The 18,836-nt window shown below is 38.1% G+C and overlaps 1 protein-coding gene across 3 annotated transcripts in view; it reads left to right on the top strand.

The window, feature by feature from the left end:
• The window catches only part of KCNIP4 (potassium voltage-gated channel interacting protein 4), a 1,167,863-nt gene that overhangs the window by 245,837 nt on the left and 903,190 nt on the right, over positions 1 to 18,836 (top strand). Inside the window, exon 1 of one of the 3 annotated variants that reach the window (XM_086705351.1) lies at positions 2,335 to 2,460. The exons of the other annotated variants lie outside the window; for them this stretch is intronic. Within the exon in view, the coding sequence (XP_086561477.1) occupies positions 2,373 to 2,460 (88 nt within the window). The 5' untranslated portion in view covers positions 2,335 to 2,372. Of the gene's footprint in view, positions 1 to 2,334; positions 2,461 to 18,836 lie in introns of those variants that run through there. 3 annotated transcript variants of the gene reach the window in all.

Here is an 18,836-nt window from a genome sequence, read left to right on the forward strand (position 1 = left end):
CAACCTGGTTTCATAGTCTCCGTAGTACTTATCCACATGTGATATTTTCTTTATTTTTTGCTAATTTGTTTTTTGTACTGACGTGTAAGCTCCATGAATACCATGTAATTTATGTAGAAATTACATACTGAGCGCTTGTTATGTTCCATATGTGGTTCCAATGCCAGTGTTTTGTCTTTCTCCCTTACTGTTGTATCTCCAGCACTAGAATCACGTATGGAATGTAACAAGTGCTCAGTACATAATTTCTACGTAAATGAATGAAAGTGTTGTATTTAATGTCATCTCTACCATATCTTGTTTTACTCTTTAAGAAATGAACAGAATACCCAGATCCACATTTTATAGATAAGAGAATGAGGCTTTAGAATAATGAGCCCAACTATGGAACTATAATAGTATAGTTCTTCTGCCTGTTTCAAACTTGATGCCATTACTCATGGCAGATATATGTGAGCAAGAACTTCAAAACGTATGTTGCTAAACTTTGTGTATGAAATCGTTTCTATCTCAGACACTTTGAACTGAGGTTCTGAAAATTCCTGGAAAGCATGTTTCATTACCCCATTCAGATGACTATACCACTGTTTCTGGGCATGTGGGAGAGTTCTAGAAAGAGTGTGTTGTTACCCCTAAATCTGTTTATGATTCTTGGAGTGCTTCTTTGCTTACTGTAAAAAGAAGATCATTTCATGCATCATATTGTTGGGAAGTATTAGTTCCAACTAGGATAATTACAACTGTCGAGGAGAAAAAAAAGTCTTATCTAGGTATTTAAAAAAAATTTTTTTAATGTTTATTTCTGAGAAAGAGAGAAAGAGAGAGAGAGAGAGACAGACAGTACATGAGTGAGAGAGGGGCAGAGAGAGAGGGAGACACAGAATCCGAAGCAGGCTCCAGGCTCTGAGCTGTCAGCACCGAGCCCGATGCGGGGCTCATACTCACAGATCTGGAGATCATGACCTGAGCCGAAGTATGCTTAACTGACCGAGCCACACAGGTGCCCCGTTATCTAGGTATTTAAATATGAGGGATGTGCATTCTGTGTATACTAAATCTCATGGAGATAATACTTATATTTATACAAAATAAGCAGAAACAAATATGCACCCTGGGAATACAAATTAGAGTGTAGACAAATCCTAGAAACCACCCAAAGCACTCAAGAATAAAAAACAACAACAGCACCTTCTAAGAAGGCAGGCATGTAGTTTTCTGGCTTTCATAGCAACTGCCTACCTCTACGACTGTCTTTAATAGAAAAGTACTTTGTGAAAATTGCGAACTCTCACACTTGTTCTCACTATTCAAAATAAGTCAGTTGGTAGAGAGCTAGCAAGTGGCATTTTGGCCTCTTAGAAATATGGAGAAACTGAGTCTGTTCTTTCTGTTAGGATAATGCAGTAAATTAGTTTTGGAGCTCTGTTGCCTAGAGGCAAAGTACAGGGGCTTAAGAGTTCTGGTTTCCAGACTGCTGTGTTTTGAAAGAGACTGATTTTTTTTATTTTATTTATTTAATTTTTAAATTTCCAAATACTTGAGCCTGGACGGTGCCAAAAACACAACCAAATTTAGGTAACAGCTTCTTTTCCACCTCTTTGCCCATGAAGTGGAATATATTTATCTGTGACAAAACAGCCTTGCCTGCATTTGGTGGTAAATGTTTAACTTCGTTTGTTTAGAATCAGGGTCAGCTCCTCAAATGTACCTTTTTGCTGTTTAGGCTTTCTGAATCTGATTAACACTGTGTCAGGGAATTGTCTGATGTCTGACCTTGAACAGCATGCTTTTCTACTTCCTTTTTTTTTTGGTGGGTGGGAGGGGGGAGTCATTTTGTACAGCTTTAGACACCGAGATTCTCCCCCAGCAGGCTTGATTGCATTAACAGACTTTTTTTTTTAATTTTTTTTTATTGGTACCCGAAGGGTTTCAGCCCCAGTGACCTGTCATCTGTCCCCTCACCTGCTTACATGCTGATTCATTGATGAGCTGGCATCACAGTCCCCGCCTCCCCGTGAATGGTCTGTGAGGTTGCAATTGCTCCTGGAGAGGGGATGCTGAGCTGAGCCACAGTGGGGTACTACAAGTGGGAGCCAGCAGCCTATCTGTTGCCACAGAAGAACTTGGTGACCATACTGGGAAGCAGCCCCTTTTCACCACCCTGTTACTGTTCTATCCGTATCCGGCTGCTCTAGCTTTTTAAAGGAATTTCTGATTCAGGCACTAACAGCTAATTCCACAGGAGTTGTAAGGCAGCCTGTGACATAAACTGAGACAGAAGTTTCCCCTCAGAGACTGTCTTTTTTTTTTTTTTTTTTTTTTTATTGGCAAAGACTTCTGGCTCTCATCAGAGGAATACCTTGTTGCTTAAGATGAGTGGCTGTAGAAAACGGTGTAAACGTGAAATACTGAAATTTGCCCAGTACCTTCTCAGACTATTAACAGGTTCTCTTCATACAGGTAATGACTTTTTTTTTTTAATAATAGAGGCTGATAGAGTATGGTAATGAAGTTGAAACGGACTAGGAAAGGCTCACTATTTCTGTGTTGTGTTTATTTTTAATGTCAATAAAATACAATTGTGAGTGTTTGCTGAGACTCACGTTTCTAAAAATGTGTGCAGTGCAGCTCTAATTTTGGGGTAGAACTGGATGCTATGGATGTATCTTTTATGTCTTTTTGGCAGTGTTGCTGTTAAATGTGCCTCAATCTGAGGAAGCAGTGTCTGCAGAGTAGATTTTTTTTTTTTTTTTTTTTTTAATGCATGCTTGCGTGAGGGGTTTCTCCCTCTCTCCTGCTTGCTGCAGTTTGGTGGAAAACCACTTATCTGTTTTCTTCTTGCATGTATTTAGAAATTCTCTAGAACTCTTTGATCATTATAAGCCATAGATTATTTCTAGTATTTGATCCCTGAACTAGGCAGTGAAAGAGTTAAGGCCATTCCTTTTGGATTTCTCAGTTGCTTGCAAAATGTGAGCAAAATGTGAAAACAGCTAAAGAGTAAAATGTCCATGAGAGGTTTGATATTTGTTTCATTGCAGTTATTTCGATAGTCAAAAATTTGCACTATTGAAATAGAAACTCTATTTAAATCTAAGTGTTGATAGCAAGAAAATATTTTTAAGATGTTCCAAAACTGTGAGCCTAAACTAGCAGTTTTGCTACCCATGAGGTTCCTAGGCAATGCCGTTATTAAGATACTGACAGGTGGGACCCAAACTACGTCCACTGTGACAATAGATATTTTTAATGGGCCATCAAACTTCTGAGAGGCGAAGCTTGCTCAGTAGCATACTATAGTTTGATTCTGCCATGAAGAAGTATTGGTAGCTTTATTTTTTCAGCTTAAATTTGTTTTCTTTAAATAACTAGAAAGAAGGGCTAGCAAGTAAACCTATACATTATGATGCAGAGGTTGAGGGATGAACTTGAGCAACATTTGCTCTAGGAAATAAACTCTTTAGTGTTAACAACAGAATTACATATATGATTCTGTCAATAATCCGATAAGGAAGAACACTTTTGAGAGAATAGCTGTGAAAATCAATCCATTTCTTGGAGAATCAAGTATTAATAAACATCAATAGAATTGTTATCAGATGCTAATCTTCAAGCAGTGCCGATCGTGGTGACTTCTGATGCTTTGAAGAGTAATCACTGACAGTCTGTACCTGACTTTTGTTAACTTTGAGTTCTGTTGTATTTTCTACCCAGTTTTTATATTTCTGTTACCAATACATAGTCCCATCAATATGACTTCACTTGATCGATGATACTAATATATTTGCTTTAAGTTTTCCGTTCAGGATGGTGTGCCATTTGTGATATTGTGTATCATTGGACAGTGCTCAATATGTGGTCTTTTATCTTGCTCTGAAATTAGAGAAATATTTTATAAAAGAAAGCTTTCTAAGAGGTTTCCATGTTAGTCTGTATTTTCCTCTTTGATAAAGCAATTTTAAGCTTTTACCTGTTTCTTACTGGATTTAGGTGGATTGCTCTGCCTTTTTGCTCGGTCCATGCATAGTTTCCTTAAACTTTCATTTTCAAAGGATTTTATGAAGATGGTAAGTGGTTGCAAAGTCGTAAACCATAAATTTTGAATCTAAATTACAGTGGTTATCCAATGACTGGATGGTAATTTATAATATGAAATTTATGGGAAGCTGGTATAGCAGCAATTTTTCCAGACTTATTTAATGCATATTTAGAAATCAGTATAGGTGGGACTCCTTTCTGAGTCACAACAGAAAAAAAAAAAAAAAAAGAACTTTGAGAAACAGGACAGATCATTATACAGTAGTAAGATAGATTTATGACCTCAGAAATGTGATTATAGCAACTTCTTTCTTGTAAAAATCTTTTCAGCTCAGGCTCTAATACTAAACATTGTAAAATCTAGCCAGAATCTTTACAACCACTCAAAATGCAACTTGGAAAAGCCAATTTATGCATTTACTAGATGCTGTGATAATATACACTGTTCATATTGCAGAATCTAATGTAAAATTCATTAGAACACTTTCAAGTCCCTTGGCTTGTAATTAATGAAGAAGTAGGAAGCAGAGTTGAATTAGTTTAAAAATTTTGCTTTAAGGTTGGATATGCAAGCATTTGTTAATTGTATCCTGAACAATCAGCATATGTCTTTGTAGTTATCAAAATTTTAAAACAATACCAATATGTCACGGATGATTTTTTTTTCTTTATTTTACCAACAAGGTCTTTATTCTCGCTTTTTCCATTAAAGATGTGATCTGAGGAAATAGTGATTTTGTTTTACATTTGAAAACAGGTTAATTCTGAAATACATAACCTGTATTGTTGGGAGTTGCCTTTCATTGATATCCAGAATACACATGCCTTTATACAAACACAGAAAATTTGAAGTAAAAAGAAATTTTCATGGATACAAACTCTGCTTTGATGTGTTTTATTGGTGTTATAACAAGTTAGAGGAAAGCAGCTATTTTTTTTCTGAGAGCTTTTCATGTAAGTTTTGGCAATGCCTAGGATTGCTTATAAATAAATAATTAACAATTCATGAAAAATAATCTTTGCAAAAGAGAATATAAAATGTTAAAGATTTGTCCAGGTAATATTATTTTATTTTACCAGAAACATTTTACCTATTTTTATCATGGCAAATCATTTTTCAAAGAATAGATTTTACAGACACAAAAATTGGCTTTACTTATGAAAATAGAAGCGTTTTTAAGGATCCTTTGTTATATATAATACTTGCCAGAGATCCATAAGCAAATACTACCTGTTAATGGCATGTCAGTGTAGTATAGTGCAATACAGGATTAACTATCCTAATTCCTTTTTGATTTGAGACCTGCATCTTCATGTACCATTCTATACCCAATTCTAGACGGGCTCATAATAACCAATATATTCTCACACATCTAAATAAATCAAGGTGATTTATGAGAATTGTAATATGACAATTGTAATATGACACTGGTAATTTGAATGGGCGCTTCGATAGGCAATTTGTGTACCATAGGAACATCTAAAACACCCTCTCACATAAATGCTGACCTATTTTTTTTTTTTTTTTTTTTTTAAATTTTTTTTTCAACGTTTTTATTTATTTTGGGGACAGAGAGAGACAGAGCATGAACGGGGGAGGGGCAGAGAGAGAGGGAGACACAGAATCGGAAACAGGCTCCAGGCTCTGAGCCATCAGCCCAGAGCCCGACGCGGGGCTCGAACCCACGGACCGCGAGATCGTGACCTGGCTGAAGTCGGACACTTAACCGACTGCGCCACCCAGGCGCCCCAATGCTGACCTATTAAGAAAGGGAGAATGATATCACAAGCGCCAGATTTTGAACTGTTTCTTCTTGATGTGTGAAATTTACTATTGGAATGTTTTATGGAACTAATTTGGGGGTTGTTTGGACATTTATCAATTCTCTATACATAGTTTTCTTGAAAAGTCAAGATCTGAAGTCACTTTCTTATTAGCAAGTATACCCCACACATACAGCTTAGGTGGATATTGCCTGGGGCTCTTTTTCAGGCTTCAAGACAGCAAGTTACAGGTGTGGCCAAGTTTGACTTTCCACCCAAGGGAACCAAAAGCAATTTAAACCAAAATATCCTGTTAAGCATTGAATTACTATTTAACTTGTGGGTTAAAGTATTTCAAATTTAATGAAGTTGTATTATTAAAAACATGAAGTAAACATTCATCATTTCATCAAGTAGAAAATTTCAGTGTGCAAGCAAGCACATTTATTTCCCAAGTTTGCGTGGTTTCCAGCCTTACATTCAGTGTTGAAGTTACTGTGAATCAAGCCATCCACAGGGCTAGTGATATAAAGATTGAGATATTTTTATGTTACATTTTGTAAGTGTGAAGTGAAAATAAAGGGTGAGCTGTAGAAAAATTGGAGAATTAAGAGTGCCTGTTTCTAGCTATATCTACTTTCTTTTGCTTTCCCCTCTTTCTTCCTCATGGTTACAAGTTACAGGATCGAGTCTTCAGTCACCTCTGACCCTCTCTTCTGTCCTCATCACTGCCACGTTTGAACACGGGCAGACACATCTCTTGCAAAGGATATGTTCCTGAAGACCTCATGTATATAAAAATCCACAGAACGCAAGTTTAATTCTGGCAAAAGGTGACAGGTGTTTCTGTTTCCCAGTTCACGTGGCTCTGACATGTGATGATGGAATAAGCAGTTTCTATTTGCTTGGCCTGCCGACTCTGAAATTATGCTGTTCACGATTAAATTTTTATTTTTTAGTTCATTCAAATTTTGCTACAAAGTGAAATTGCACTCCTTATAGACTGTGTGACACTTGCGTTACTGAAATGCACGTCGAGTGCCGCCATGATCTACTCCGTTTTCTTGTGCTGCTTCTATTGAAACCTCCCCTCAGGTGAGAAGAGAGCAGAGAAGGATGATGATGTTTACAGTTGACTTCCTAGGAAAAAAATGTCATTGTGTTGCTTTTCCCAGCAGAGTATATATTTGAAACTCTACCAGAAGAATTATTTTGTCCTCTATTAACAAGTTGGACTTTCATTCAGGATCCTCAAATTCTGCCATCACAGCCAAATCTAGTTACAGGATCCCTGAACTCAGTGGGAAAAAACACCTATATATGAAGACATATACTGACTACCCTTTTCATTTCAGAAGAAAATCTGCATGCAAATGTTTAATAACCTTGTATTTTATGTTCCTTACCATATAGTTAGTCTATGAGGTAAACTTGTAGGGCTTGAAGACTCTATAAAAGAAGACTGTTTAATCATTGTGAGAACTCCAAACTAGTCCATGATCCCATGCCAGTCTTAGATATGCTAAACTCTTCAAACTCGTTTGTTGACTGATGGGCAAAATGAATCAATATGTAACATGCAGTCTAAAAGGAAGAGCTAATATTCATAGAAGCAGCTGTTTTTGCCACTCTTGGTTAGGGTAATCAGAGCTTTCTTACCAGAAACTTCAGCAATTAGACATCAGCACTTCGTTGAAGTTCTGGAAGAAATATTGAAGCTTTACATCATAGGACCAGGACTGTTGAGGATATGATATGTTGATTGTGATATGTTAAGAGTTATTTTCCTGGCAGGAAAGAGATATCATACTCAAGAAAAGAATTTGATAAAGGGACTGTGTATGTGGGTAGGGTATAAGGGAATCAACAGGGGTAATGTGTGCTCTGAAGCTAGCAACAGCAGACCGCTGAAGGGCCAAGGGAGGGGAGCCCTCTCTGAAGCCTGGAGAGGGAAACTGTTTGCAGGGGGCTGCTTGATAGGAGACGTGGCCTTTAGTCCAGGGACACTGCCAACTCCTGGAGACCTGAGAGGAAGGGAGTTCCAAGGGCAAAAAAAAAAAAAAAAAAAAAAAAAAATATATATATATATATATATATATATATATATATATGTATATGTATATATATATATATATATATATATATGTTCCTTCTCTTTCTTCCTACCTTCAGATTTATTGCTACTGCATCCACTGGCTGACCCCATTCTAGAAGCTAGTGAGAAAACCACTCCGAGTAGGGGAAATATGCTCATGGCTGTATTTATTAGTTTATTTTAGCCCACCACAGGTGTGACCACTGGCAAGACTTCCTTTGTTTACAATTACTAAATTGGTTGTGTCGCTTCCCCTCAGAAGATACTGAAAGTGGCTTGAGCAAGCTAGTCCTCTCCCTGGATGACTCCTAAGGTTTCTGTCATTCTATCACATCTTTCGCCATCCTTGTTTATCTCTCATTTTGACCGCACAGCTTCTGTCCAAAATTTCTCTGTGTGTTTCTTAAACTTTATAAGTAAAATAAACGTATACCTTCAAACCAATTGTTTTCTGAGGAGATGCCACTGTCCTCAGTCAAATTAAATGGCACAAGAAAACAATGAAATGTTTGTTACATGAGAAGACAGTATTGTAACCAGTACGATGTGGCTATGGATTGTGTATGCTAGGTATGATGGTGGATTTTATAAGATAAAGTATATTTCCTCTCCAAGCTCCGTTTTCCAGCTTTGAGATAAAATCGTGGGTTGGTTGGTGGGGAGAGGCAAAAATCTCAGGAACTGCCTGCCCTAACTTGTGGAAGAAAGCAAATTCCAGCTGGCCGTGATAGACTTCAGCACCGATATAGTTTTGACAGTATCCGCCAAGCAATTTGATAAACCAACTAGTTTTTATCAAGCCTCTGCAATGGGTGGCCCCATGCCTAACATTGTCCATTTCTTCTGTCTGATTGAGATACCACAGTAACACCAGAATGTCTCAAAATGTTTTCTATTTGAGGCCTATGTTTACTTTAAGTTTTTAAAGGTGGTTGCTTAGGACCGTGCAGCAGGATAACATCTTGGAATGGCTGAGGAGGGGCAGTAATCATGATAATAATCAGAGAGAACTGAGTGGGTAACCAGGGTGGAAGAACTGTACCAAGTTTGGTTGGAGGAATAAACTCTGTAAAAAGCATTCCATCATTTGACAGCCTCCTTTATGTGCTTCGTGTCGGGCTCACTGTCTGGCTCTGTTGTGCTTCCCCTAATGTCTTTTCATCAACGGTCTTCATGACCGTAACATAAATATATTACATTAAAAATGAAAAAAAAAAAAAAAGACTTCTGAGAACGTGTTCCAGGAGAGCTGTTCTCCCTGCCCAGCGCCCGGCTGTGCTTCTGGAAGGCAGTGGCACGCACAGAGGAGGAGATGGGAACCTCATGTTGGAATTTCAGCCCCATCCCTCATCCTACAGTGGTTAAGTCACCCAGCTGCTCTGAGTTGGGTCAATTCATCTGTCAAGTGGGAATATCCCTACCTATATTTCTGTTATTGTGAGGCATTTAACAAATGGTAACTTGTGTCATTATTACTGATCTGGTATCTGTAGGATGTTCTGTTTTTGTTTTCATTTTTTTGTTGTTGTTCGTTTCAAATTAAATTTTCCCCAAAGGTAATTGGATACCTAGTCATCCATGTGCTGCGTGGTAATTAGAAATAAAGAGGAAGCAACCTGTATAAATTACTGCAATTTTTAAACTCTTTTGCTTTTGCTTTTATTAGTTTTTAGTAACTATAATTGCCTCTTATTCATTCAACTAACATTTATTAAGTGCTTGTTAAGGACTGAGCCTTGTGGTTTTATAAACTATTTCTTCACAATTCCTTCCTTCCCTATGTTACCCTGCCAGTAGAACCAATAAATGCAGGGCAATTAACTCAAGAAACCAACGTGCACTAATATTTCCAGAAACAGAGGGGAGCTGTCCTATGTAGTTTTAGCCAAGAAGAGGCAAGCACAGTGGGCAACCTAAGGGAGATGATAAGTCTTTAAGACACGTTCCTCTGAAGGAATTAGAAGGAGAGGCTGGTAAGGGAGGAGCCAAGCAAGAAAGGTGAGGAAGCAGCAGGGAGGGAGAGGATCAGTGGGGTTATTTGTAGAAGGAAGAAGTCTTGCTAAAAGGTGACCTGATCACTGCAGAAACCAGCAAAGACCACTAGAAGGTTCTATTCCTTTTCCAGATAAATACTTCTGTGGCTTATTGAGCAATAGTGAATCTTGCATTTCTGACCTTCCCCTGGGATCTGTCTTCACTGATGTGCACTGACTTCTGTACTTTTTGAACTCTCATCAACCCTGTATTATTTAACAGATTCAGGTGTTAGAGTCACAGCTCAAGTAGATCTGAATCTTCTAAAAGACATTTAAAAAATTAATTCTCCAGCTCTCCCCTAACACTGTCCACTCTATGGTATCTGCTTAAAAATGTAGTTTTAAGGGAGGGTATCATAAATAAATATGTTTCCTCATATAATTTAACGTGTTCCTTTCCCACAGAGAACTTATCCCAAGGTGCCACATCCAAGAAGTGGTGGGGCTAAGGTATAAAACTAGATTTTTTAGAATCCAAACTCTACCTTTGTTTCAACACACCGTTCTCCTTACTCAAACTCAAACTCACTCTGAAATGCTCTATGATGATTTTAATTCTCAGGTCAGATACCACCTTAGTGAGCCATTTCCAGTCCAAAACAGCCCTCCCCTCCTCACCTCTAATGACTTTCTTGTATATCATCTTTTTGACATTTATTAGGTAGGGTGACCAAAACTGAGGCACTTTTCAGAGTAAAAAAGAGGCATTCCTAAACACAGCACAAATGCAAGCCTGTCCCAGACAAACTGGGATATTTGGTCACCTTCCCCGGAGAAATGTCCACCATCTAAAATAATTGTGATTATTTACAAGTGTCTGCAAAACTGGAATGTGAATTCCTTTTTAGGACCATGTTTGTTTTGTTCACTATTGTAATCCAGTTCCTAGACCATGCCCAGCACATAATAAATGCTCAGTAAGTAGTCATCAGATACATGACTGCATTGCACACCAGTGCTTTCTAGGGATCAAGGCTACATCTTCTGCTTCTGTTTTACTGCATGTTTTCTCCCAGTTTGACAAGATTGTTATTGTTTGCCTCTATCACTTCTTGTGATGTGGGTCATGTCAGCTCCCCGTTCTAATCTCTGCTGTTGTTCCGCTTTTTCTTATCTCTGCCCAGTTCTTCTTCCCATTATAGAAACTGTTACAGGTAATCCAGAGCCCTGTAAGTCTGAATTCTCTCTAATTGTACACAGAAGAGGTATAACTACCCATTTAAAAATAGGGGTAGGTGCTGTTTACTTGTCTATTTGCTTCAGAAGTCACGTATCCCATGAGTGATTTATGTATACATGTCTATGTATTTTCTCATTTTTCTACAGTGAACATATTATATGTATAATGATTGCATTTGAATATTTGTCAGGTAATAAAGTAGAAATTTATAAGTTCTTCCGGTCTTCAGCTACAGTAAACCTGCTAGAGATGAAAATATGCCACCTTGGATATACTATAAATTTAAGAGTATTAGAAAAATATGTGTTATCATGATTTCAGTTTTCTGTTTTTTATCTACAGTTTTCTCTTCAGCTGCCTTATTACTTTGAGAAAATTGTAAGTTCCCCTAGCTCAGTATTATCACCTCTACAATGGGAAGATTTCTGTTGTGCAAGGTCACCAGGTTAGGACAAGAGGCTTAAAGCCTGCCAAATCAGTCAAGTTCCTCTTCTATAATACATTGTTAGGATACATAGAGCCTGTTTTATTATGGGGTATACATAGAAGAGTTTTTCTACCGTCTTATAATTCCCTGAGCCAAACAAGTCAAAAGGCGTCAAAGGGCTATGAAGCCAGGTCTATAAAAAGCTTTTAGAACTTTTAAAGATCAGTTTTATGCTGTGTCTACTAAAGTCCCCCAAGGGAAACTATACAGCCAACTGCTGGGCATTTACCCAAATACATGCAATTGTGCCTTCCAGTCAGGCCTTCCTAGCGTGTCTCCAAGCAGAAGCATAGTCTATGATCTCTGAATGTTAAGAAATTTGTTGGAGCTCAATCAGCGAAAGTGCACAACACAATGGCATTAATAAAGATATTGTTATGTATGTCATACTACTTGTAGAAATAGTTGTGTGGAATATGTTATTGGCTCACAGGTATGTGAACTCTCCATGGGCCATAAACTCTCCATTGGTCTAACTTCTTTTCAGAAGAAGAATAGAATTCAGAAGAGAATATTGGTGGCTGAGTTACTGGAGTGGTTTTTCCAAGGTCATGAGACCAGTTAGTCTTAATACTAGTCAGTCCATTATACCATCATTCCAGAAGCACATTGTTCTGTCAGCTTTACATTGTGATAAGAACCTGTGGTAGTGGCTTGGTCTGAGAGAAATGCCTGGTCTTGGTGGCCAAGAAGTCCTGAACTGAAGTCTTAGCACCGTCGGTGTTAGTAGGAGACCTCAGGCAAGTTTATATTCAGATATCCCGTGATGTCTGTTTCCTCATCAGAAAAATTAAGGGATCCCACTTCAAGCTGCCACCAGGGACTTTTTGAAGTCAGCATTTTTAAGAGCAATAGTTGGGGATCAGTATTCATTCAAACAGTCTGAAGCCCTGTTTTGGATACTGATAAATCACGTGAACCTTAGCAGCTAAGTCGTTCAGTTGTTTTGGCCAAAGTGTGTTTGGTTTATATCGATTTAAAGTTTTCAAAAAGTAAATAGAATACCGAACTTAAAGATCTCCTTCAAAAATGATACAGTGTAAAATCTGTATACTTAAAGTGTTATACTCAGTGATGCTTTAATACTCTCACCAAAAATCCTCTCCGGCCTAAAATAAAAATTGCAGGCAACTTGTATATTTCTACAATATGTGCAACATATATGTTTTTGCTAAAAATTCGTGAGTATGAAGTACTGAATTTTTTTAAGTTAGTTAATAAAGCTTTTTTCTTCATCAATGGATAAAATTAGTAACTGTACCTATCCTGCCTATTTCCTAGGATACAAAATGTAATAGAATTAAAAAATAATGGGAAGTAGAAATTATCTCTTTCAGAAGTCAGTTTTATGAACCTGATGATTTCTTAAATTCCTTATGAAATATTATAAGGGGATAGGAGGTGTACATTGATACTAAAATCCTATATTTAGGAAAACCAAATTTATTTAATACAATTCATTTATGTTTTAAGACTTCAATTATGAATGATAAAATAAGATTAATCTTGGAAAGTATTTTATTATGAAATAATGAAATTTTAAAATCTCAGAGTCTATATATAAATTTAAAGGATACACAAGGGCTATACTCTTAGGGTTCAGAACAAGAAAAGCAGTCGCTAGAAATGTGTAGTCAGCCCATTCAAGCCTCTAGAAATTTAGGTAAATGATACTTCTTCCTTTATTTTTGTTCCATTTAACATACTAAAATTTTTATTTCGAAGTAAGCACTTTTTTTTTCTTTTTTACTTACTCCAGATACTGACCTCTACATAAGGACAGTCTTGTGCTTGAAATCTGTCTTCACCAGTCATTAGCAGTATGATCTTGGCAATTTTCTTTACCTCACTCACTCAATGACCTCATCTGTAAAAGGGGATAATGACAGGGCCACCTTCAAAAAGATTTTGCCAAACATGCAGATAATATGCAGACTTAAGATAGAGTCTGACACAAGGTAATTGTTCAGTGACATGATTTTATAATAATGTGTATAAGTTCATCAGATGTTTATTGGCTTCTAGCATGTGTGATACACTAACAGGCATGGTGAGGCATATGAACATTCATGAGACACCAGCCCTACCATAAAGAAGCTTAACATTTACTAGAGGAATTAGAAAATACACAAAAAAATGTGAATACAGACTTTAATAAGTGAAGTGCCAGGAGAGAGGTTCAGGCAGTGTGTTACTAGAATCCAAAGAAAGGATTTCCTTCATTTTTTGGCAAAAGAGTCGTTTTAGGGGTAATAGCATGTGAGATAGGTTTTAGGAGCTATGGGTTTGGAGAAACTGAGCTAGTGATTGGACTTCCCAGGAAAAGCAGAGAAACAGAGGAAGGGGAGATATAGACAGAAATATATTGCTAGGTTTCATTCATCCAGCAGATAATTGTTATGTGCCTACTCTCTTCTAGGCACTATTCTGGGAACTTAGAAAACATACATCAGTAAACGATGATTTATTGCTGTCATGGAGTGGGGAAATAGATAATAATCATACTGAGTTGATTAAATAGCATGTCAGTGGGTGATAGTTACTCTGCAGAACAGCAGAACAGGGTAAATGGGTTTGGGAGGAATGCGGAAGTTGGGGCAGGTATTAGTTTGCTTCGGCTGCTATAACAAAATACTGCAGATTTGGTGGCTTAAACAATAACAATTTATTGTCCCAAAGTCCAAGATCAAGGTGTTGGCAGGTTTGGTTTCTTCTGAGGCCTTTCTCTTTGGCTTGCACATGGTCTTGTTCTCAGTGTGTCCTCACACGGCAGTTCCTCTGTGACGACATGGCTCTGACATCTTCCTGTGTATCCAGATTTCCTTTTCTTATAAGGATACGAGTCAGATTGGATGAGGGCCCACTCTAATGGCCTTATTTGATGGAATCACCTCTTTAAAGACCTGATCTGCAAATTCAGTTACATTGTGAGGTTAGGGGGTTAGAGCTTCAATATATGAAAGTTAGGGGAACACAATCAGCTCATAACAGAATGATGACAGTTTAAATAGAGTGGTCAGGATACAGTGGTTAGGTCAAAAGCCTGAAGCAAGCAAGAGAGCCATAGAGATGTATGGAGAAACAGATTCCAGGCAGAGAAACTTCCAGTGCAAAGGCCCTAAGACAGGCTTGCGTTCAGTGTGTTTAAAGAACAGAAAGGAGGTCAGTTAGCTGGGGCAGAGAAAAACCAACGAGGGTAATTGGAGATAAAGGCAGACAAACAAAGGAGACCAGAATATATAAGGCTTTACAGGGCATGGTGAGAACCTGGGCATTTGCTCTGAGTGGCACTGACAGCCACTGCAGGACTCTGAGCAGGAGTCAAATTCAATCATGCTAATCTCTGGCTGCTCTTTTGAGATGCACAATAGAGTAGGAGTCACCTGACTACAGCCCATGGGCCAAATACAGCCCATTGCTGGGTTTTATATGGTCCATTAGCTGAGAATTATTTCTACATTGATAAGTGATTGATAAAACATCAAAAGAAGAAGATTTCATGACACAGGATAATTGTATGAAATTCAAATTTAGCACCCAGAAATGAAGTTTCAGCTGGACTCTACTCATTTGGTGACATGTTACCTATGGCTGCTTTTGTGTTACCGTGGCAGAGTTGAGTAGTTATAAGGCCCCCTGCTTGGCCTGCAAAACCTACAGTATTTTCCATCTGAGTCTTTCAGGGTAAGTTCTCTGACCCCAATGCAGAGGGTCGAGGATCGAACAGTGGGGAGACTGGTGGCTCTGATCAGGACTGTAGCAGTGGAGGCCTTAGCGGGGGTTGGACAGTATTGCTCCTGAGGCAGTGTGTTTGGGCGAAATGATGGGGAATGTGGATTGGGGAGAGGTTGTGGACTTGGATGCACTGCAGTTAAGCAGCTATCCTGCAGGCCTTTGAACACAGATGTGCCGCCATTACTCCAGCTTTGCTTTAAGAAGACTGATTGGCAGCTGAAGTCCATGACGGGCTGACAGCAAAGGTCAAGTCAATAGGCATGTCCGTGGCCTGGAAATGGAAAGATGAGGATGAGCAAAAGGTAGATTCAAGAGTCCCCTGAACACATCAAGCAGCTTTTCCATTTTCTGTGCCAGTAAGGAACCTTCTGTGATAATATAGCAGTTTTGCAACAACTCTAAAAATATCTTGAAGTGCTAGAATACTAGTATTCTAATTATATACCCTTTGAGTTAAAATAGAGTTCTTCAAGTGAATCAGGCCGGATGCCTTTTACAATTTAGGGCTTTGGATGTGTAATATTGAAAATATGAACTCAAAAGAAGAGCATCAGGAAAAAAAAAAAGAAAAAAAAAAAAAGAACCATCAGTAATCCATAAGTGGTCAGAGGAACTCTCAATCTGGATTTCCACCTGATTAATTAGCATTTTTTGGTCAAAAGTAAAATTCTTGAACTTTGCATTTCTATTTTGTTGTATGAGCTACTTTTATAATTTAGGTCTTCAGCCTTAGTTTTAAAGTACTTCTCTAGATGTCCGTTATCTTTGCTAAGATACCTGAGTCATGTTCTTTCCAATATATACTGGGAAGATTGATGGGTGAAAAGACACTTAATTCAACTTTATGTGTTCCTTAAATAATCTCAATTATATTTTTCACATAGAGATTTGCCTCTTCCTTAAAATAACTCTTTATCATGATAAAAGGTGGTTATAATATTAATTCTATAATCTTAACTGATATAGTTAAAGCAATGCTCAGCGTTTCATATATTATGTCCAAAGGTATCCAAGTTTACTTTGTGACATATATTTTCCAATCTTGATTTTGTCCATCTTTCCAATTCAGTTGATGATAAGTAAGGCTAAAACACAAAGCAGTCGAGATATAGGAAGAACAGAGTGGGCTAAAATCTTATAAATCTTTATGAAAGAAAGAGTTATATAGCATAAAATAGACTTCAAACCCAGAATTGATTTATTCATATATGAAGGAGTACAGCGTTCCTTGAATGAATATATTTCTGTTGACAGGATCTTTCAGACATAGCTATATTCTGAATTTGGACTAGTTAAAAGAAGCATGAAATATCTCTGCTGCAATGAGGAGAGGAAAGTAGGATCTCCTGTTCATCTAAAAATAATCATTCTTTACCAAGAATGGAGAGGTGATTGAGTACCCTCACTAGAATTTCCAAGGGAAAAATCATTTGTGGACAAGATTTGAGGGTGACTTACCCAGATTATGATTTAACTTCAGAAATGTCACTCAAGTTTATAGGCAGGTAATTGAGTTAGGAAGATGGTAAAATTCATTTCCTATCTTCTGGTTTATTTTTCTTAAAAGGGGAGTTCTTATTATTTATTTTTCTTAAAAGGGGAGTCTTTCAGACTCTGAGAAGTAAAAGACCCAAGTTTCACAAAAAGAGCTGGTGAAGACAATGAACTCCAAAGTGCAGTAACGGGTGGCAGTGACTCTTGAATTCATTCCTGTCATTTTTCAGAGGAACCCAAAACCCCAGAAAGCCAAGTTCATCGACTGCCCTTTAGCTAGGCATTGTTGTCTCAGTATATATTTGTGGTTGGGCTGGATTTACCTAAAAATCCAGTGGCCATGTTTGGCCAAGAACCCCTTTCTCTAGCTAAGAACCCCTTTCTCTTTCTGCTAGAGTCCAGATTATAATTCTTCCTGGTGTCTGATGCCGACATTGGTATAAGTAAGCTAATTTTCCATGGCACTTAGACTTGGCATTAAACAGCAGTTGGGTCATATAATAAGAAAGTAGCCTTTTCATAATTTCTTCCATTCTTTTGATAGAATCAGTGGACACCTTGAGCTCCTGCAAATATATCTTTATCACCACTCAAAAACTTGTGACTCTGTTTTTAACAGCAGAGCAGATCTGAGGTTCAGTCTTCAAGAGGGCAAGAGGAGTGGGGCGCCTGGGTGGCGCAGTCGGTTAGGCGTCCGACTTCAGCCAGGTCACAATCTCGCGGTCTGTGAGTTCGAGCCCCGCGTCGGGCTCTGGGCTGATGGCTCAGAGCCTGGAGCCTGTTTCCTATTCTGTGTCTCCCTCTCTCTCTGCCCCTCCCCCGTTCATGCTCTGTCTCTCTCTGTCCCAAAAATAAATAAACGTTGAAAAAAAAAAAAAAAGAGGGCAAGAGGAGTAACCTAAACTTTGAGAACATACCCACGTTTGATTTAGAAGGTATTTTCTATGGATTTATTCCATTTATGGCTAAGTAATTTTCTTTTCATGAGAGAATGCACATTTTTTATTTTATAATACCTTTATTTAACTAAAACTGATTCATTTTAAAAACATAGATCCAGAGGTTACATGGGTATAGTACAACTGGTTAAATAAGTACTGGGTGTAACACAGATACTGCACAACCATGAACAGGGTCCACAGATGACTGAGCTTTGAACACATTTACCCAGGCACGACCACAGCTGCCGTATCTGGGGATATGAGCAGCAGAGAATATGGTGAAAACCCATGGAATAAAAGCAAGAGGACAAATTCTGTTTTTTTTTTTTTTAATGTCTATTTATTTTTGAGACAGAGCATGGATGGGGGAGGAGCAGAGAGAGAGAGGGAGACACAGAATCCGAAGCAAGCTCCAGGCTCTGAGCTGTCAGCACAGAGCCCGACATGGGACTCAAACTCACGGACCATGAGATCGTGATCTGAGCCGAAGTCGGACGCTTAACCGACTGAGCCACCCAGGCGCCCCACAAATTCTGGTTTTTGATTTGTTGGGTGAGGATACTCCATCCAAGCTTCGTGTGTCAAAAGTACAATGAGAAAGATTACAGTTGGAAACAGTTGATGTACTGCAGCTCGGCATTGTGAGGTAACTTTACAAAAGTGAGAACACTGTAGTCTCCAAGATGTAATATTCTAAACAATTAAGGAACATTACCCGCTCATCATAACCATTAGGAGCTAAATTGCCCCAGTAATCACCATAGGCTATTACCTCTTCAAAGTTACTTTTACCCGGAAGCATACAAATCAATTTCACCCAGCAGAAAGCTTATTTGAATTACTTGTAGAGAAAGCCCACACCCATGATCCTGTAGAAGAGGTAGAAAGGTACATGCTTGTGTATCCATAGATACATGTGTGCACCTGTTAACTCCTGCTTGTTATGTGAACTTCCACGTCTGTCAGAGCCAAGTTTCTGGTTATTACTCTAAGAAGAGATATAGTTAAGGATCGAACTCAATAAATGCAGCAAAAAGCTCTATTACTTTAACTCAGCTGATAAGTC

The sequence above is a fragment of the Puma concolor genome, chromosome B1 (assembly GCF_028749965.1).
Source record: "Puma concolor isolate L17-30 chromosome B1, mPumCon1.1.hap2, whole genome shotgun sequence".
Classification (NCBI taxonomy): domain Eukaryota; kingdom Metazoa; phylum Chordata; class Mammalia; order Carnivora; family Felidae; genus Puma; species Puma concolor.